This window comes from Echinops telfairi, unplaced genomic scaffold (genome assembly GCF_000313985.2).
Source record: "Echinops telfairi isolate 266 unplaced genomic scaffold, ASM31398v2 ScPeMD7_7467;HRSCAF=8505_1, whole genome shotgun sequence".
NCBI classification, from domain to species: Eukaryota; Metazoa; Chordata; class Mammalia; order Afrosoricida; family Tenrecidae; genus Echinops; species Echinops telfairi.
In genome coordinates this window covers 5,786,873-5,809,249 of record NW_022111368.1, presented here as the reverse complement: position 1 = coordinate 5,809,249, position 22,377 = coordinate 5,786,873, and the positions used below count along the sequence as shown (strand labels likewise).

The window sequence follows — 22,377 nt, the reverse complement described above, 5'->3', positions numbered from 1 at the left end:
GCCCCACATGTGATTATCGGCCAGGCTGGCATAATTAACTAACTCACACCTGAAAAGCTGTATCATGTACGTGTCACAGCATGCTCACGAGCCTTCCTTTAACCCTACTGCCACCTCCCTCTTCCTATAGTCCACTGTCTCAGATTAATTGTTCAGTGGACAGTTTTAATAAGTGTGGGCAAGGGTGCAATAAGGACTTTCATGATTTTAAACGATTCAGGACCCCTTACTCTCTTCAAATGACAGCCTCGTGGTCTGTGTGCGAGTTCCACAGGAGCATAATTAAGTGTCATGGAATTCCCATTCTTCACAATCTTATCCATAGTTTTATTTTATGAACCAGACAGTCAAATGCCTTTGCATAGCTGAGGAAACACAGGCAGGCATCTTCCTGGTGGCCTTTGCTTCCAGCCAGGATCGGTCTGATCTCAGCAATGCCATCCTTCATCACAGGTCCTCTTGGGAACCCAGCTTGAATGTCTGGCTGTTTTCTGCAAATGCAGCACAGCAGTACTTTTTGGAGTGACTATCAACAAAATCTTACTTTCCTGTGATATTACCTACGCTGTTTGCTATTTTCTGCACGCCCTTGGGTCTGCCTTCCTTGGGAGGGGCACACACGTGGGCATCTCCCTATGACTTAGCAGACATGAGTAATGTAGCATCTATGTGTTGAAACCTTTCAATGTTCTGTCAAGTCCTGGAGCCTTCACCTTCACCAAGACCTTCTTCTTGGATGTCTTTCTCTAACACCATGGATTCTCGCTCATCTGCAATCTCTGGAAAAGGCTGAATGTCAACTAACTCTCTTTGGTACAGTGAGTCTGTGCATCCCATCTATTTTTCTTGTGATGTTTTCTGCATTGTGTGATACTGAGCATCTTCCAGCCTGGGGTGTTCATCTTCTGGTAATGTATCAGGCAATGTTCCAGTTTTATTCAAGATCTTTCCAGTGGCTAATTTTTCGGAAGCAGGCTCCCTCTTCCTTTTTCCTAATTTGCCTTCATCTGGAAGCCCTCCTGACACCTGGCCACTAAGGCTTGACCCCGCTGGTTCCAGGAAGATGGGTGGCTCATCTGGCAGCATCGCGCAGCACGCGAGTACTGTTGTAGGACACACTGATGGATGAAAGGATGTGGACAGAGGCGCCAACACCCATTCAGTGTCCCTGCGGTCCTGATCTCTTTTTAAAGGGTTAAGGAAGAGGCAAAGACACCTCAACGATGTGATTCAAGGGCCTCATCAACCTCCAAAGATGCCCCTACAAATATTACTGAGCATAACATGGCTCTTCCTATGTAAATGCCAGGCTTCCTCATCCCAGCGACTTTAAAGTACTACAAGAAAAAGTTCCTCCCCAAGTATTTTGTTTGAAAGTACACGTTTCTTATAACCCAAAGGTTATTAGCTTCTCTAGTACATACCTCTGGCAGAAGGTCTGTTTTGCTTGCCCTGCCTTTGAGAATCAATCATAGATTTTAACATCCCTGTCTTCAATCAACTGGTATTTTGGCAGAGCTGTTTCTTTTTAAAAAAAATCATTTTATTGGGGAATCTTACAACAATCCATATATCCATTATGTCAAGCACATTTGTACATACATTGCCATCACCCTTTTCAAAACATTTTCTTCCCACTTGAGCCCTTGTTATCAGCTCCTCATTCTTTTCCTCCTTCCCACATCCTCCTTCCCTCCCTCATGAACGCTTGGTAATTTATAAAGTATTACTATTATTTGCATATCTTACACCAGCCTCTGTCTCCCTTCACCCATATTTTGGTTGTTCATCCCCCTTGTGGGGGAGAGTAGGCAGTTATACATCAATCATTGTGAGGGGCTCTTCCCCCCCACACACACACATCTTCTTAACTTATGGTGTTGCTACTCCCATTATTGCTCCTGAGGGATTTATCTGTCCTGGATTCCCCATTATCTGTATATATACTCTGGTCTAGTCAGATTCGTAAGATAGAATTGGGGTCATAAAAGTCAGGGGAGAAGGCATTAAAGAACTAGAGGAATGGTGCATGTTTCATCCGTGCTCTACTGCTGGCTCATCCTTTCCTGTGACCCTTTTGTGAGGGGATGTCCAATATCTACAGATGGGCTTTGGGTGTCTACTCCACACCCCACCCCACCCTCTACCCCCGTCTCCTTCAAATTGATATGACTGTTTCTTCTGATTCTATTGATTCTATTGATACCTTATGATCACACAGACTGGTGTGCTTCATCCATGTGGGCTTTGTTGCTTCTCCGCTAGATGGATGCTTGTTTATCTTCAAACATTTAAGACCACAGACGCTGTATCTTTTGATAGTTGGGCACCATCAGCTTTCCTCACTACATTTGCTGATGTACCCATTTTGTCTTCGACGATCATGTTGAGAAGGTTAGCATCAAAGAATGCCAGGTTAATAGAACAAAGTGCTCTTGCATTGAGGGAGTACTTGAGTAGGGGCCCAATGTCCATCTGCTATCTTACTATTTAGCATATAACATATGTACATATATCTATGTCCCTATTGTCTTATACATGTGCACATGCCTGTATTTAAACTTCTATAGATGTCCTTGCCTCCTAGCTCTTTCTGGAAGAGTTGTTTCTTACTAAAATCTATATACTAATTTCCCAGTTTTTTAAAAGCATTGAAGTTCATCATATTGGGAGGGTGGGAAAAAAACAAAGGATTTTTTTAATTGGTTTTTCTCTTATGGCCCTTTAAAGAAATAGCAGTACATGAAATGGTAGAGGGAGAGTTGCAAACACGAGACCGAGAATGGATAATGAGAGCAAAAGGAAGCAAGCCACCATGTGATTTCAAGTCACTAGATTTATTCTCTGACACAAAGCAAACTTCTCCAGCGATGATTTCCTCGTCTACTCAAAAGACGTGCTAGTAGCACAGTGTTTACGGGCTCCATTTGTACTCTAGCGATTGACCTTTCAAACCCACCAGCTACTCCCTGGGACAAAGCTGTGGCCCTCTGATTCCTTGAAGAGAGACAGCCTTCGGGAGTAGCTCTGCTCTGCCCTTCAGGGTGGCTGTGACTCAGAATCAACTCAATAACCACAGGTTCCCCATCTCCTCACCCTGCCCTTTCCCATCACTCTGTTGCTCCCGTCCACTCGCTGTCTCATTATATATCTATATGGACAGGGAACCAACAAAGAACCAAGTCATCAACTCATTTATTGAAGAAATATTAACATACAGTAACATATTTAAATCTTGGGTTAACTTTATGTTAATTTTTGATCAAGAATCCACTACTTCACAACCCTTCCATACTGAATGAGGGGAAAACACAGAGATCACCCATAAGGGAACTTTGAATGATGCCTCTCAAGTTTACGTTGTGTCTTAGCCCTGAGTTGCATGACATGGTAGCCATTCACCATATGTGATTATTTAAATTAATTAAACTTAACTAAAATCCCATTTATTTCCTCAGTCACATTAGCCACATTGCAAGTATCTAACATTATCCATGGATCCAAGTTCACTGCCTTGGCCCTGACGCCCACTGATCGTGACGCTGGAGGACAGTGTGGAGCTGCCTCTCTGGGTTTCTCAGACTGTGCGTCTTGACCGGAACAGAAAGCTTCATTTTCCCTAGGGAGTAGCTAGTTGTTTTCAATGGATGACCTTGAGATTAGCAACCCAACTAGGGGATCCCTGTGCCACCAAGGCTCCTCTCAGCATGGCTCGTGGCTGCCAGACTGTTCCGCACAGATATAAACCATTTCCCTTCTCCTAGAAATTCCTAGTTCACAGCACTGACACTGAAGGTTTTTAATTTTCATTTTTACTTGGATGTTTCTAGATGTGGTAACTATTTAAGAATAAAAAGAATTGTTACAGTGTTTGAGAGAGTATTTCGATAAAGTAATAACACTTTTCTAGGGGATTCTGAATATGATTTTATCTATCCATTCCTCTTCAGTTACTTCAAAGCTACCAGTCTCTCTTTGGGACATCAATGTAAAGGTCTTTTGATCTGTTTTCCTCAGGGGGCCCTTTTAAGAAATGGTTTTCTTGAAAATAACACCATTTCCGCTGGTCACTACCTATTTGCTTTTCCTATCATCTGTAACACATTGCCTTGCTGCTTCTCTCTCTCTCCCATTATGATGCATGCTATAGGATCTGTAAGGCCAGGGACAGTGTCTTTGTCACCACTGAATCACCACCAATGTTTATAACAATGCCTGAAATATAAATGTCTTTGAATAAATAACTTATACATTGGAAGGTGCTGGCCTTTTTCAGTGAAATATGTATGATATGACTTACCAAATTACTGAAACCAACTCCAGCCAGGGCTTGTTTCAAAACAGTCAGTTTCTCTCGGTTCAGAGAATGCTCCGTTGTTGATACATCTTCCTGGATCGTTTGGTCCAAATACCTGTTCAGGATGAAAAGCCACATAGTATGATGACTTGGCTGATAGTCAAACTTGAGTGGGTACAAGTCACCTCTATCATGTTTAGTCTCCAGAATAGAGAAAATCAACGGAACATTGTGTACCCTTGCTGTGACAAGGTTTCTGGTACCTCAGAGCACATGATGGCTCAGGAAACAAACAAACATAAAAATGTTCTGGCTGTACCAGAATATATTTACACTGTTTAACTTGGGTCTTACCTTAGCTGCACCCTTCCTTGTGAAAGGACAAGTTAACAAGTGGATGATGTATTTTATTCAAAAAGTTAGCAGGTCCTATGGTGTGCTTTTGCCTTTGATATTTTCATTAAGGATTCTTATTTAGATACATTAATTATTCCATCCAGTCAATATCTTTAAGTGTGGGATGGCTCCTTTCTTCCTTCATTTCTTCACTTATTTCAGCAAGCACATACTAATCGCTTACCAAATACAGACAATGTAGGGAGCCAATTATATAAAGATAAAGGGTCTATGTTCCCGGGACCTAAACAACAACATAAGATCCAAAAATTGGATCTAGAGAGAGACATGGAGATGAAACAACTCCAATATGATATGGAAACAGAATTAAACATAAATGCCTGGTATCTTGCAAGGTTACTTAGAGGTGTAGAGGGCATTGGGTACTACAAATGGCTTGTGCTCAAGTGCTAACTTGATCGCACTCAGAAGTGTGACACAGGAAAGGCCGGACGAACGGCTCCCAGAAACATCACACTGAGGTGCTCTTGAGTCCAGTCCAACTTAGCATGACCCCATGTGACAGAGTAGAACTGCCCAGACAATTTTGGGTTGTGTTTTTGCTTTTTGCCTATCATCTGGACAGAAGCAGAGGATCGGGTCTTTTTCCCACAGAGACACAGGGTGGGTTTGAACCATCAACCTTTGAGTTCTCCGCTGAACACTTAACCAGATACATAAGCATTACTCCTTCTCACAAATATTAGAAAGAAACCTGCAAAGCCCCTCATAGAGGATGTCTGCTCTCTAGTGAAGGGGATTTCCATGAGTCAGAAGTGACCTGACAGCAGTGCAGTTGGGTTTGGGGTTAGGATGAAGGAGACAGCTGGCCCAGGAGAGGATGCACTGGACTGCTTACTGTAAGGTCGGTAGCTCAAACCCACCCACTTCTCTGAGTGAGAAAGATGAGGCCGTCTGCTTGCAGAACAATGTACATCCTCAGAAACCACGAGGTTTCTGTCCTGCAGCATCTCTACAAGTCAGACGCAATTTGATGGCAATGGAATGCAGGTGTGCAGGCATGTACAGTTTCTGCATAAATTTGCTTCCTAGAGGCTTGATCAAATACAGTACAATGGTAGAAGCTGGGACCTGTGGAGCCGGAAATGTGTCACAGAAAGAAAACTCAAATATTTTCCACTAACAAAGAGCAACAGAAACATGCTAAAGGCAAAACTCTTGTGAGACCAGAAAAAAGCATCGCCCCCTTGCCTTCCAGCTCCAGGAAGTCTAGACTAGTTGCCGTTCTGTAATACAATACAATGCAGTACAATGTCAGTGACTGTCATCGTACACGCTAATGTAACCTCATTAATCATTGGAGAGGGAATTTCCTTAAGGGGTAGTCTCTCTAAAGTAGATATATTGGCAACATTCTGTCTCTCCATTAGAATCTGCATTCTTCCAGTTCTGTGAGGTACAAATCTTGGGACACAAGCCTGGAGAAATACCAAGCCAGATGACTGGCCTACAGATTTCAAAATTACCAAACCCTACAACTTCACCATTTTGTGAACTAAGTAAGCCTTTGCAAGGCTTTAAACACTTCACCAAAATATCTTATTGAAAGACAATGAAATTTCCCCATAAACTTTTCGAAGCTCCTTCAATGATATGTACATATAGGCATATTTTCTCCAGAAGTACTCATGCAATCTAAGACCCAGGACATCGGACCCAAAAGCAGACCATGAAGAAAGGTTATGCGAATGAGAAAACATTAGCTCTTCCAAGTATTTCAGACCTGAGGAAGAATAAGCCAAGTAAATGCCAGGACATACGGGTATCCCTGCAATCTACAATACTTAACAGCAGTTTAGAAAACACAAAGAACTGAGAAAACATGATGCGTGTGGAAAACTTGCGCATTTTTGTCAGCAAAATTGGAGTCAGAGGAAGTAAAGCTTGACGAGGTAGGATACATACTATTGCATTGTAAGTCTTGTTAAAGCATTCCTAACGATTCTTGTAAATATTGGAAAACCGGGAGATTTGGAAACCAACCAGTGGCCCAGCCCTAAAGTGTTGCGGAAAGTATCCCTTGAGGGCTCCGGGAAAGATGCTACATCTCCAAAGAGATGCGGCCGCTGATGCAATAGCAAAGCAGTGGGTGGGAATTAAGGAGCCAGACAAAAGGCTGAGTTGCAGGACGAGGGGATAGTTTTGGAATCAGGAAAAGATAAGGCATGACTTAATAATAGTTTTTCTTTTCCTGTCTGGGGAACTTGGAAGAATATTAAACCCATTAAACAATAAAGATTTTTTCAAGATGTGATTTTTTTCCAAAATTACTTTAGATATGTTAAATTATTTAGGTATGTTTAGATGAGTTTGAATTACTTGTTGGCGTTCAATTAAAGTTCTAAGTGATAATTGAATATAAAGATTTGGAATTTAAGACACGCAGATAAATAAAACCACGTGACTAGATGAATTCACGGAACAGCAAACTTTAAAATGTTATGCACGCGGAACAAATCAGCTTACAAGGAAGTAGGACATTAAATGATATCAAAGTTATTAAAACAAAAATATACTCTGTGTTTTCTTTTTAGATTGGTTGTTGTTTCTGTTATCATTGTTGGGGACCCTGGGTTGGTTCTGATCCATAGGGACTGCATCAACAAAAGAGTGAAGCACGACCTGCCCTGTGGCTGTCCGCAGAATCATTTTTACATTTGAGCCCATTGTGGCAGCCACTGCGTCAATCTCTCTCATTAGGGTGTCTTTTTCTTTTTTGCGTCACAGATCCTCTACCAAATTAGGTGGTAAAGAATAAAGGATACTGAGAAGAATAGAAGTTGGCAGGACAAGAGGTTAGCTTAAAAACAGAACAGGAAACACAGGACTTAACTGTGGTTCCTAAGTTTCTGCCTGGGTAACTTGGGGGAATAGTAAGCCTATTAAAACTAGAAAGAGGTTTTAATAAGGGGAGGAACCCCCCACCCAAAATATTTGAGATATGTTGCGATTGAATTACTCACTTTGGGGAATATTAAGCCTATTAAAATGAGAAAGAGGTTTTAATAAGGGCAGACATTTCCCCCCACCAAAATATTTGAGATATGTTGAGATTGAATTACTCGTTGAAGTTCAAGTAGAGGTACTGGTCCATCCTGATGATATATGCAAAGTACATCAAATGGAGTCGAGCTTTCCTGGCTCCTTGGAAGTATTCTGGTTGTACTTCTTCCCACACAGATGTGTTCGTTTTACTGGTAGTCCATAGTATATACAATATTCTTCACCAACTCCATAATTCAAAGGCATACATTCTTCTGTGTTCCTTATTTATTGTTCCGCTTTCATGTTCATATTAACTGATAGAAATATATCATTATTTGGATCGGGCATACTTTAAAAACAAAACAAGACCCCAAACCCCACTTCACTGCTATCCACAGGGGTACAGCTCACAGTGACCTGACAAGACAGAGTAAAGGACCCCTGTGGCTTTCTGAGACCAACACATTGGGGGGTGTGGGTGGGGGAAGCCCCAGCTTTCTTGCTAAGGAGGGCCTAAAGATTTCACACTGCTAAGCTAGTGCTTAGCAGCACAATGTACCGTGTTGTTAAATTTCCTGACTGTGGCATCTGTAGATGTTGATTATGGATTCAAGAATAATTAAATTCTTGAAATTTGAACCATACCATGATGTTGCTTATTGGTACAGTCATGAGAATTGGCATTCCCTTGCTGTTAAAGTGTAATCCACTTTAAAGGGTAGAGTCCCTTTAAAGGGTAAGTATGTTCAGCCCTTTTTAATTTCAGCAAGTAAGTTGGTACCATCTGTAAAGCACAATTGTCATGAATCTCCCTCCAATCTTGAAGTCACATTCTACTTCATATATTTCAGCTTCCTGGACTTATTATCTCAGCATGCAGATTGAATAATGTGCTATAGTGAAAGGAAACGCCCAGATGCACAACTTCCCTGCTTTAAAACCATGCAAGATCCTCTTTCCTTGTTTGGACAGCCACTTCTTTTATATGTACAAGGTCCTCATGTGTACAAGTAAGGGTACTGGAATTTCTATTTTTCAGAATATTATGAGTGTGTTCCGTTATGGTTTCCACAGGCCCATGCATTTGCATAGTCAAGGAAACCCCACTAAGTTAAACACCTTTCTGGTATTCTCTGTTTCCAGCCAAGGTTCATCTGAGATCAGCAATGATGTCCCTCCTTGCAGATCCTCCACTGAATCTGGCTTAGATTCCTGGCAGCTTCCTATTGATGCAACAGCTTTTGAATTACCTTCAGCAAAATTCTACTTCTGCATTATATTAAAGCGATTGGTTGATGCTCTTCGCATTCTGTTGAATCACCATCCTTTGGCATGGGCACTCCCTCTTCAGCAGATTGTCCAGGTTGTTGTTTTCGAAATGCATTGAAGTAGATGAATGACCACCGCCAACACTGTTTGTTGAAAAATCTCATTTTGTATTGTGGATTCCTGGAATTCCCCCCCACCCTTCTCCCCCTTTAATGTCCTCGGTGTGCTTTGGCCTTCTTCCTTTGAAATCATCAGTTCTTGAGCATCTACTGCCTTCCAAAATGGTTTCATTAATCAACCAATACTGATTGGCAGGGGCAGATAAGATGACACCCACAGAGAAACAGGGAAAGATTGAGTGGCTTTGGCAATGAAGACTGGGGATGATGTAGAGTTGCAAGTACAGAAGCAAAGTGCACTTGTAAAAGGAGAAAAGTACCTATTTATTGCTTTTAAGGATGCTAAAACAAACAGTAGCTTTGCACATTTGGCTATGATTATATGGGATAATTTATATTTTCAAGAAGAGAAAAGGTCACAATTAGTAGATTACGAACCTAAAATATAATATAAAAATAAGTAGGAAGAAAAGAAAAAAAAAGTAGGAAGACACATAGGAAAATTTGTGAGTACAAGAAGTACGAAACTCTGTCCAAGATTCTGGTTAAATATTGCTTTAGTCACTGAAATTCATAAACTGATAAATAGTTTTGCACTGGAAGGAGCTTTGTCATGGAGAAATGGCAGGGCTGGTTCTCTTGGTGCTTGTTAGTGAAGCCTATATAGTCATTATGGAACAATATATATTTTTATTTATGAGAATTAGGCATCATTCAAGGGATGGTTCAAAAGAACTGAGGATCTGTGAGGAATGCTTCCATCATCAAGGATTGAATATTGCTAGAAATACAATATGTTTGTTATGAGACTTTAAAAGGAAAGGGTTAACATGTTACTTATTATGCACTATAGGAAAGGTAATTCTTGTGATAAGGTGATGAAGAACTTGGATGAATTATATTTAAATGTTAAAAGTACAGCTTCTAAGTTATGAACTTGAATATTTAGCTCAGGAAATGTGTAAGCAAAATCTTGAAGAAGCATTATAGTTTTCCCATAATGTTTATATTAAAATGCAAGAAGAAAAAAAATGAATTGTGAAATAAACTGTTTACCAAGAAATCGACACTGCAGAAAACTTCTATTTTAAAAGTATGAATACATCCAATAAGGATGTGGCTACACAGTCTTTTGACTGTGACTGGTAGATCTTGTCAACCATGTTGGCAGATAACTGGCATCTTATACTGCAAGAAATGGGGACAGGTAAAGAGAAGGAACGGTGTCTGTCACATGGTTTGTCCAGGCAGGAAAGGAGCCAGTGCAGCCGTTAGTTGCAAACTTCTTTCATGCTTAAAGAAAAGTAAAAGATGAGCCAAGAAGAAGGTCAGTGACTGCCAGATCTGTTGACAGGGGCACTAGGTCCAGGAGTGGCACTTAGCCAATAGCTGCCACCCTAGTTGAGGACAGCCACTGCTATCTCAGTGAGACTAGCAAGCAGGGCCACTGCGTAGGGTCATGTTTGTGACAGAGAGCAATTTATGGGTACAGGACTCTACCTTCTGGTTGGTAACTGGTTGCTTGGCCCCTATATATACAGCACATTTAATTAGCAAAAAAAAATCCCATGTAGAACAAGAATACAAAATTTAAAATAAAGGGAAAAGGTATTAGAAAATGGTTTCAATTTAACAAAACAGGAATCCACAAAAAAATTACAAGAGAAGAAGGGTAAGTTAAAAAACCAAACATCAAGAAGAAAAATGTCTCTCTCATGGAGTCCTAGTAAGCCAAAAATTAACAAAATTCAGACTATGGTGCTAAATATGTTTAAAGAAATAAGAAGCACACAGAAAAGCAGCGAGCAGCAACCAGGACCTAAATCGAGAAACAAAGTGTTAGAGTCAACATTTCAACATTGAGATTAAAAACATAAAGCATAGACAAGGAGAGAGAACTATGTGAATTATGAGAAGAAAAGAGGACCATTCAAAATTGAGATCAAACAGATAGACAACAAATAATAAAAAGACAAAATAACTGAACTTCTAAAATCTCAAGAGAAAAGAACAAATAAAATTGATCAAGCCAAAAGAAAATATAGCATGCAATTAAGAAGTCTAACACTGAAACTCCAAAGCAACATGACGTAACTAAAGGCGAAGAAATGCTTTTTGAAGACATAATCAGAGACTTTCCCATATCTGAACATAGAACCAAGTCTGGAAATTCAAGAAGTTACCTTAACCCAATGAAAGCGACACATAAAAATCATCTCCAGAGCACATCTTTATAAATTTCTTGTAAACAAGGCAAGGAGAGAATTATGAAATTCATAATGCAATATGAATATCAAGAGGCTTTCAGAAAAATTAGGTTTTCTCCCCAAAACTCAAGAAATCAGAAGACACTGAGCAACATTTTGTATAATACTAAAAGAAAACAGTTGTCAACCAATAATTCTTTACCTAGCAAAGCGGCCATTCAAAGCTGGCAGTAATCTTTACTGCAATACACTAAAAGAGACCAACAAAAGGGGACAAATATCCCATGTATTAGAAGACTTAATAGAGTGTAAATATTAATTGTGTATAAACTAGCTGATAAAGCCCTGGAAGCACGCACTCGTCCATGCCAGCAAATTTGGAAGACAGCTACTTGGTCAACTGACTGGAAGAGATCCATCTATGTGTGCATTCCAAAGAAAGGTGACCCCCCAACAGATGCTCCAATGATAGAACAATATCATTGATATTGCAGACAAACAATTTTCCATTGACGCTCATCCGACAGCTTTTGCAGCAGCACATTGATAGGGAACTGCCAGAAGCCCAGGCGGGATTCAGAAGAGGACATGGAATAACAGATCTCATTACTGATGCTAGATGGATCTTAGCTGCAAACAGAGTATACCAGAAAGCTGTTTACTTGTGATTTATTGATTATGCAAAGACATTGAACTGAGTTGACCATATTAAACTATGGATAACCTTGAGAAGATTGAGAATTCAAGAACACTGCATTGTGCTCATGAAAAATTTTGACATGGATCAAGAGGCAGTTGTCTGAACAGAACAAGAGATTAGTGTCTGATTTGAAATCAGGAAAGGTGGGCGTCAGTCAGGGTTCTATTCTCTTGCCATATTTATTCACTCTGTATGCTGAGCAAGTGATAAGAAAAGCCAGCTTGTTTGAAGAAGAATGTGGCATCGGGGTTGGAGGAAGGCTTATTAACAACCTACCATCTATAGATGCCACAACCTTGCTTGCTGAAAGCGAGGAGGACTCAAAGAACTTGCTGGTGAATATCAAGGATTGCAGTGTTCAGTATGGATTCAGACTCAATATAAAGGCAACCAAAATTCTCACAACTAGACCAATACCTAGCATCATGGTAAACTGAGGAAAAGTTGAAGCTGTCCAGGATTCTTTCTCGCTTGGTTCCCTAATCAATGCTCATGGAAGCGGAAGTCAAGAGATCAAAGTCAAAAGAGATCAACAGTCAAGCGATCAAAAGGCGTTGGACACATTGTCAGAAGAGACCAGTCCCTTGAGAAGGATATCGTACTTGGTAGATTGGAGGGGCAGCATACAAGAAAACTGTCCTCAAAGAGAGGGATGGACATCATGGCTGCAACAGGGAGTTTGCACGTGGGAGGGATTCGGAGGCTGGCGCAGGACCACGTGCCGTGGAGTTCTGTGGTTCCCAGGGTCCCCGTGGGTGGGAAAAGTCCCTGAGAGTACCTCACAAGTATCCATTCCACCGAAAGCTGCGGTAAACTAAATGCAATCACCACACAAATCCTGAAAACATTAGTTGTTGAAATGGAAAAACGAATGACTGATAAGGAAACTAAATTCCTAATAATGAAAGCAATATTGAAGGAAAATAATAAAGTTGTGACAAAGCATAAAAAGCACCTCCTGAAAACAGTAAATATGCTTATGAAAAGAATTTATTAAAGGAATAAATAGGCTGTCCATAGACTCGGAAAACACTTGGGAAACAATTTATCTGAAAAGAGTCTAATTTCTAAAATCTATAGAAAGTGGCAATAACTCAATAACAGAGAAACAAGCAGCTCACTCCTAAAATAGAAAAAAGGCCAGGGATTGAACCGTCACCAAAGAGGTTATCTGAACAGCTAAGAATATCTAAATATATGTTCAGGATTCTAGTCATTAGAAAGATGCAAATCTAAAAACACTATGAGCTATAATCTCATCCTAACTAAAATGCTACAGATGACCAATAACAAAACCAGATATTAACAAATGTTGGTGATTATGTGGGGAACTTGCAATTACACTGATTGCAAATCAGTCTATCGTCTCAGGGGCATGCTTTGGAAAATGGTAAGGCACTTCTTCTGAACCCGAGAAGTGAAACTCCCCTTTGCTCCATCGATCCCCTTCCTCGGCATGTGATCTGTTGCTAAGAGCTCTCGAGTTGCTCCTGCCTCATAGCAACCCCTAGGTTCAACAGAGTGAAACCGTGTCTGTTCGCCCACGATGCTCACAATTGTTTCAGCCCACCACTGCAGCCACCCTGTCCATTTTGCTATGCAACATATACTTTTCCACTGACCCTCCACTTCACCAAAAATGATATCCTGGGCCCTCCTGAGAGCATATCCAACGTGTAAGAAATGAAGTTTTGCCATTCTCACGTCCCTATATGCTCTGGCTGTACGTCTTTCCAGGTCGATTTATTTGTTGTTCTGGTAGTCCATATCTTCTGTGCCAACATCATCATTCAAAGGCATTCATTCTCCTTTGGTCTTCCTTATTCATTGATCAGTGTTTGCCTTCATCCGAGGTGAGCGGATGTGCCCTGGACTAGGCTAGGCACACTTTCCTCCTCAAACAGCTGTGGTCCCTCAGCTCACAGACAATGCTCCTACTATGCAATACAATCTGTAACAGGATGCAAGGTGGGACCATAAATGACTGAAGACAGCGCTTAGATTAAGACAGCCACCTTTGCGTACTGCTCTCTCTGGCCCTCAGCCCCTTTACACCTATGGTGCTTGGGCCTTGTGGGTCAGCCAGGCCACGACCCCGCTGGGCAGAGATCTTTAACTTCGTTAACATGTAAGCAGGGGCTTCGGCCCACAGTGGATCAGTTCTCTTCTCTCCCTAGGTTGGCAAGTCTAGTCCTGACAAGTTGCAAGGGGTCCAGTTACCTATTCCATAAGTAAAGCACCTGCCCAAAGGCACATAATTCTCTCATTCCGTGTGCTGCCTGTCCCGTGCTTACCCAAAGGTCCACTCCTCTCTTTTGGCAGTAGTCCTTTCTCTTCTTTCAGCTTGCTTCTTTCTCTAACTTTTGTAAAATAAAAGATGTCTCAAGTAAGGGTAACGAACTGAATAAGGATGGTAATTTGACTGTATGCCACTCTTATCCTGTCTCAATAACAGTGAGCATAACCTAGTCCTTAATAATAAACTCTAATCCTACCTCATTAACATAATTGAAAAGAAAAACAGCCGTCACTGCCATCAAGTCACAGTCTCTAGATTCTATAGGACTGAGTAGAACTGCCCTGTGGGTATCCCAGTAACTAAATCTGGCTGGCAGTTTCAAACTGCTGACCTTGAGGTAAGCAAACCAACAGGTTACCCACTACACCACCAAGGTCATATTAAGTAATTCGTTGGACCACCCCCACAAAGACAGACAGTCTTCAGGATCAGTGTAATGGAACAACTCAGTTAACTAGTATAATTCACAACAGAAATGGTCTGTCTCCGACTGACATGAGTACCAGCTGAGGTCTTAAAAGGCAGCAAGCAATTATCTTAGACCCAACTACACATCATTTTATTTACCAGGAACAAAGCAGTGAGAAGGTAACCAAAATCATAGAGATGAAGGATGTCTAACCGAGCAACAATCTCATCTGCCCTCAGACCAGGAAGATCAGACGGTATTCAACTCACACCACTGGCTTTCCTGACCGGGATCACAAGAGCTGGCCCCATAAAAGGTGAAAAAATATGAATTCAAATTCGAATATAAAATAATAACACTAAGCCAGACAAAGTGTAACTATACAGATCAAAGGGCTCCTGGGACGATTTCCCTGAGAATCAAGCCTTTCCTAAAATCACCTTTTAGCAAAATTAACAAGTGACATAAAAGTGAAGAGTATTATTTTTAAGACGGTCCCATACTGATGGAACTATAAAATCAACAATTACCACCCCCCTCCCTCCAAAGAAAGGACAAAGAACTAGAGAAGGGAATCCAAGTTAATGAAAAAGGAAGAAACAACACAATTAAAGGGAATATTGGTGCATTATGATAAATCAACTAATGCCATTGAAACAATTTATGCTGAAATGGTCAAAATGGTAACTAACTTGCTGTGTAAATTTTCACCAAAACAAAATAAAATTCTCATTATTTAACTCATTATAGATTGATATTTTATTTGCTTTAACTTCCAATGGTTTTTTCTTCTGCAAAAAGTAGAGAAAAACAGCTGAACAATATCAAACTTTGAAGTTTTTTTGCCCAGTACACTTAGAAGATTTTCTAGCTCTTGTTAAAAAGACATTCATATGTCTATTCTGAAATGTAAATGTATTCTATTTTGTCATATTTCTTGGCATGCTTCTCCAAAACTTAATATTTTTCTATGGAAATGACCATTTCAAGTACTTGCTATCACAGAGTTCGTAGACTTCTCCATACTATCTGTGTACCATCTTCAAGGAAACAATGTATTGTTATTTTTTTATTTTTTTTCAAAAGCTTCCATTGTGATTTTGATGATAGTTTATGGAGCAAATTGGTTTTCTAGTCAACAATTCATTCTCGTTTGACTGAAGACATTGCTTGCGATCTCCACAACTTAACAGCCCTCTTGCTACTTCCTCCCGGTGTCTGTCATTTCCCTTCATCTTTCTTTCCTATCCCTTCTTGCAGTCAAAGCTTTCTTTCTTGGCAAATGTTGCCTTTTGGCCCTTTGGATAACACAGGGTTGATGTTTCCAAGGGGTCATACCCCCTGGTGGTGTTATCATTCACCTCACAACCCTGTTTGTCAATTGGTTGAAAGTTAGATCACAGGGTGATTCAGCCCCAAGTTAGAAGGATTGTCTAATGGCCACACAGTCTCAGGTGTTCCACCAGTCTTTCAAGAAATATTTTAAATATTGTATTTCTGGTCTATATTTAAAAAATTCTACTTCTTTTAAAATATCTTTGCTTCCTTAGCCTTATCGAAAACTTCACACATTTGAGGGGGCCAATCGCGTGGGTGATGGTTGATCATTTCACTTTGAAACAAAAGTTAGTGTTGTACCGCAGGAGTTAGAAAGATCCGCTGTGCCAGGAGTGAACTGGGACAATTGCAGACCACCGTCAACAACTTCGTCTGGAAACAAGTGGTGGAAATTGAATCCACAGTGAATTTGGCAGCCTATGAGATAACTGGGCGCTCTTCAAATTAACCTCCACATAATACGCAATGATTATTACGGAATGAATAAATACAATTTTAATTGAAGTTTGCCTGAATATTATTAATCTGAACAGCAACTAGGGAAACTCACAGTCACCAGATTCTTTTCCCTCAGAGTACTTCATCACTGACATGACTTAATCGCAATGTCATGTGGATCATCCTTTTCATATGCCACTAGCCTCCAGATCCTATGGAACCAGCTTCTTCATCCCAATTGAACTTCTATCTATGGCCCACCACTTGTCTGTCAGTCCATTTGTCATACTGTGGTGGCTTGTGTGTTGCTGTCAAGCTGGACGCTATGTCACTGGTATTTCAAATGCCGGGAGGGTCACCCAGACTGGTTTCCACGGGGCTTGCTTGCAGACTAAGAAGAGACAACAAATCAGGACTCAGCTCCCCACTTCAAAAGAAAGGGCTGCTGAACACCTTACGTGTAGCTTCCAAACACTGTCGGCGTGGAGTCGACCCCAGTGATGGGGTCCTAAATCTCCTAAAGCCGGTGGGAGTGGAGCCTTTCGGAGCTTCATTTGTTGATGTGGCATGACACAAGATAAAGAAAAAGAGCTGCAAAAATCCACTAGTAATCAGAACTTGGAACATGTTAAGTATGGAGCTAGGGAAATTGGAAGTCACTAAAAATGAAATGCAATGCATAAAGATTGATTTCCCCGGCATTCGTGAGCAGACTTGGACTGATATTGGCCATTATTAACCAGACAATCACACAATCAAGAGGAAAGACAATTGTCAAAAAGGACACTGCAAAATCCATCATAAAGTACAATACTGTCTAGGAGAGGATTATAGCTACCTGCCAAGGAAATCCAATCAATACAACTATTATTCAATTTTATGCACCAATCACAAAAGATAGTTATAAAGAAATTGAAGAATTCTACCAACAACTTCAGTAGGGAATTGATCATGAGCAATCAAGATGCATTGATAATTATTGTCTATTGCAGTGGTTCTCAACCTTCCTAATGCTGTGACCCTGTAAAACAGTTCCTCATGTTGTGGTGACCCCCAACCATAAAAGTATTTTCGTTGCTACTTCATAACCGTAATTTTGCTACTGTTATGAATCGTAATGTAAATATCTGATATGCAGGATGTATTTGCATTGTTACAGATTGAACATAATTAAAGCATTGTGATTAATCACAAAACAATCTGTGATTAAATATTGTGAAATATTTATTTCTAATTAAAAGTCAATGCAATTTTGTCTTGAAGCATGGGTCTTCATGCCGGGTACTCGTATGTGGGTGTATCTGCATGAGGGTAGATCCACCTGGAGACGATAGAGGAGCGATGTCTCGGTTCCTCAGACCATCAGAAATATGTGTTTTCCGATGGTCTTAGGTGACCCCTGTGAAAGGGTCATTCGACCCCCAAAGGGGTCACAACCCATGGGTTGAGAACCACTGGCCTATTGGAGTGCAAAAGTTGAAATCAAGTGGAAGCAACAATAGTTGAAAAATATGGTCTAGGTGATAGAAATACACACAGATGTCACCAGTTGGAATGCACGGAAAAGCAACTGAATCCGTCGGTAGGAGGAAAAGATGGAGACGCTCAATCTCAGCAGTGAATGCCAGACAAGGAGCTGACTGTGTAACAAAGCATCAACTGCTCATATGTCAGATCAGGTTATAGCAGAATAAAATGGAAACAAACTCATGTGATGCAAAATAGGACCTTACGGCTACAGAAGACCCGATGAGCTGTGGGAGCACACTAAGACCAACCTTCATGAATAATGCAAAAGGTCATTAAAATACAGGAAAGCAAAAAAGGATGCAAGTAGTTGCCAGAAGAGACTCTGAAACTTGCTCTTTATCATAGAGTAGCTAAAGCAAATGGAAGAATGATGAAATAGAAAAACGAAAGAGAAAATTCAAAGGGCAGCTTGAGAAGATAAAGCCAAATATTATAATGAAATGTGTATATTAGAAAACCAAAAGTGAAAACACATTCAGCATATCTTAAACTGAAAGACCGCCAGAAAAAGCCAAGCCTTGAGTTGCAATCTTGAAAAATTCTATGAGTAAAATGCTGAATGATGCAGGAAGTCTCAAGAGAAGATGGAGAGAATGCACAAAAAAGAATGAGTTGACACTCCCACTATTTCATGAGGTAGCATATGACTAAGGACCAATGGTGCTGAAAGAAAAGTTCAAGCAGCTCTGAATACATTAGCTAAAAGCAAGGGTCCCAACATTGGTTGAATACCAATTGTTATGTTTCAGAAAGTTCAAGAAGCACTAGAAGCAATCACTCATCTACGCCAGCAAATTGGAAAAGAGCTACTTGGCCAAATATGGAAGAAATTTGTAACCATTTCAAAGAAAGGTGACCCAACAGAATACTCAAATTAGAGAATAATATCATTGATTTTGAACACAAGCAAAACCATCCAATAGCAGATGGAGCAGTACATCGACATGGAACTTCCAGAAGTGCAGGATGGACTCGGTAAAGGACACAGCACAAGGGCTATCATTGCTGATGCCAGATGTATCCTGCGAGAACAAAGAATACCAGAAAAATATATACTTGTATTTTATTGACTGTGTAAAGGCATTTGACCGTGTGGACCATAATAAACTATGGATAACTTTGAGAAGAATGGGAATTCAAGAACACTTCATTGTGTTCTTGGTGAACTTGTATATGTATCAAGAGGTAGTTCTGTGCACAGAACAAAGAAATACTGCCTGGCTTAAAAATCAGAAAACTGTGCATCAGGGTGGTATCCTCTCACTGGACCTGTTCAATCTGTATGCTGAGCAAATTATCAGAGAACCTGACTTATCTGATGAAAAATATGGCATCGGGATTAGAGGAAGACTTATTAGCAAAGTGAGGCGGACAAGAAGCACTTGCTGATGAAGAATAAGGATTTCAGCCTTCAGCATGGATTAAAACTCAATGTTAAGAAGACCAAAATCCTCACAATGGGACCAAAAGGTAACATCATAGTAAATAGAAGAAAGGTCTAAGTTGTCAAGAATTCCACGATCAATGCTCATGGAAGCAATAATCAAGAGATCAAAAGAAGGGTTGCATTAGATAAATCTGGTGTAGAAGAACGTTTTAGAGTATTGAAAAGCAAGGATGTTGCTTTGAAGACTAAGGTGTGCCTGACTCAAGCCATCTGCTCGTGCGCATGTGAAAGCTGGACACTGATTCGGGAAGAACCAAGGGGAATTTGAATTGTGGTGCCAGAGAGGAATAGTGAAAGTACCATGGACAGCTAAAACGACAAACCAATTTATCTTAGAAGCAGTAGGGCCGGAGTGCTCCTTAAAGGCAAGGGTGTCAAGACTTAGTCTTACATCCTTTGGGTATGTTGTTTGGCGAGACCAGTCACTGAAGAGGGACATCATGCTGGGTAAACTGGAGGGGCAGTGAAAAGAAGGCGGCTCTCAGCAAGCTGGATTGACACCATGCTGCAACAATGGACTCAGGCATGGGACAATTGCAAGGATGGCTCAGGACCATGCATGGTTTCCGTGTGTTATGTAGAGTAGCTCTTAGTCAGAACCAACTTGATGGCATCTAACAATACCTCTCTTTTCAACATACGAGTATTTCATTGCAGGAACATAAATCTAATTTTTCCTTGTGAAAATATTTTCTGAATCAGGGCCTTTGGAAGTGTTACTTCCTCTGCCTGAAATGTCATCTCTATCCCTATATGACTTTAGGGATATCTCTCAGTTTCTTTGTTCTACTCAAACATAACCTCTTCTGAGGACAGCATGGCATTATCCTCATCTATGAGGGCATTATCTTCTCACTCTGGTTTATTGTGTTCTTAGTATGTGCTCATATTACCCGTTACTTCTGTTCCCTAAATTCCCTAGTGTCTAAATATAAATTCCATGAAAGCAGGAGAATTAGTTTTGGCCAACAGCACTGTCCAAGAGAATATTCTAAGATGATGAAAATGTTCTATATTGACACGCTCCAATGTGATAGGTGAATGTGATAGGTATTAAACGTAAATGATTACTTTTTACATGGCTAGTGCAATTTACATAATGAATTTTTAATTTTACTTAATTAAAATTTAAATTTGATTAGTCACATATCTAGAAGATTGACCTGATAATCATAGAAACCCAAAGCGTGCATGTATTCTAATATAAATCACTCAAAGAGAATACACACACATGCTTGTCATTACAAGAAAATGCTTGGCATGCGCAGGCTTCTATAAATACTTGGAGAGACTCCTTACAAGCAATTGAAATATGAGGTCTTCCCACTCAGTCACAACCTAAGATCTTCTGAGACCTGTCTATCAGGCTGAAACAGACGTATCTATTTTTTTTTCAAAAATGCGATTCTGATATCATGGCAGACTCTCCATTAGTTATAAGAAAAACATAAGCAATATTTTGTGCAGATTCACTGAGTTTCCCTCAGGTAACATCTTATAATATCATATCTTGCTTATTAGCACTGTGTCCTCAGGATCACAGAGCATTTCCATCAGCACCAGGTGCCTGTGCCCCCTTTTGATAGGCAGCCCATCCCCTTCCACCCCCTTCCCCCCTCCCCACCTTCCCTAAGCCGTAGCAAAGATTATGGTGTCCTCCACTTCTGTCATTGTGCACTCTTGAAAAGTGATATGTACATAGAACACGCAACACATAACCTTTTGATATTGACTTTTTCACACAGCATCAATTCTTTGGAAGTCATCCAAGTGATTGCATGTATCAACAATTTGTTCTATGTAGCGTTTCCTAGTTCAAAAGTCCCCTGTTGGCACAATGGTTAAGCACGTACTTGCTAACTGAAAGTCAGTTTGCCATGCTGTGGTCACTTGCATGTTGCTGTGATGCTAAAAGCTATGTCACTGGTATTTCAAACACCAGAAGGGTCACCCATAGTGACTAGACCTCAGTGGAGCTTTGAGTTTAAGATCAGACTACAGAGGAATCAGCTGTCCACTCCTGAGGGGTTATATACCGTAAACCTGATGACTGTTTCTGTTAGATGCTGGTGAATGGGTTCTGACCCACAGAAAGCCAAAGCAAACAGAATCACACCCTGTCCAGACCCGCACCATCCTGAACAGCATTGCTGGGCCTGAACCTCTGTTTTCAGCCTCCTCGATGACCTTCCTCTGCTTTGCTGACCTTCTCATTTACCAGGCATGAGGTCCATCACCAGGTACTGCTCTCTCCTGATGCTATGTCCAAAGTACATGAGACGTAAATCGGTTGCCCACCATCTCTTTAACGAGTTCAAAAGAAAGGATGATACTGTGAAGATAAAGTGTGTGCGCCTGATCCAAGCCATAGTATTTTCAATTGCACCATTTGCATGTGAAAATTGGACATTGAATAAGGAAGACTGAAGAAACATGGATGCATTTGAACTATGGTGCTGGCAAAGACTATTGAAAATACTGGACTGCCGAAAGAACAAACTGAAATGTCTTGGAATTAGTACAGCCAGAATTCTCTTTAGAGTAAAAGATGGTGAAATTTCATGGTCTATACTTTGGACATGTTATCAGGATAGACCAGACTCTGGAGAAGGACACAATGCCTGTTAAAGTGGAGGGGCAACCAAAAATTGAGAAAGGCCCTTGATGAGATGGATTGGCACAGTGGCTGCAACAATGGGCTGAACCCTAAGAACAAGTGAAAGATGGTGTAGGGCTGGTCTGTGGTAGTTACATAATCGTTTGTCCATTTGAGGATTAAAAGTGAAAGGGTGGAGTCTAGTCTGTCAATCAGATCATAGCCTATGAGGCCTCTGTATGGGCTTGACCTTTCTCCAGAGAATTCTGGGATATCTGATATTTCTTCCTTGGAGGAGGGAGTCTCTCTCTCTCTCTCTCTCTCTC

General features: G+C 40.6%; 1 protein-coding gene across 1 annotated transcript in view; it reads right to left on the bottom strand.

Annotated features, from left to right (window-relative positions):
• The window catches only part of MYO16 (myosin XVI), a 580,058-nt gene that overhangs the window by 298,949 nt on the left and 258,732 nt on the right, over positions 1 to 22,377 (bottom strand). Inside the window, exon 16 of the mRNA XM_004704405.2 lies at positions 4,301 to 4,412. Coding sequence (XP_004704462.1) covers positions 4,301 to 4,412 — 112 coding nt within the window. The remainder of the gene's footprint in view (positions 1 to 4,300; positions 4,413 to 22,377) is intronic.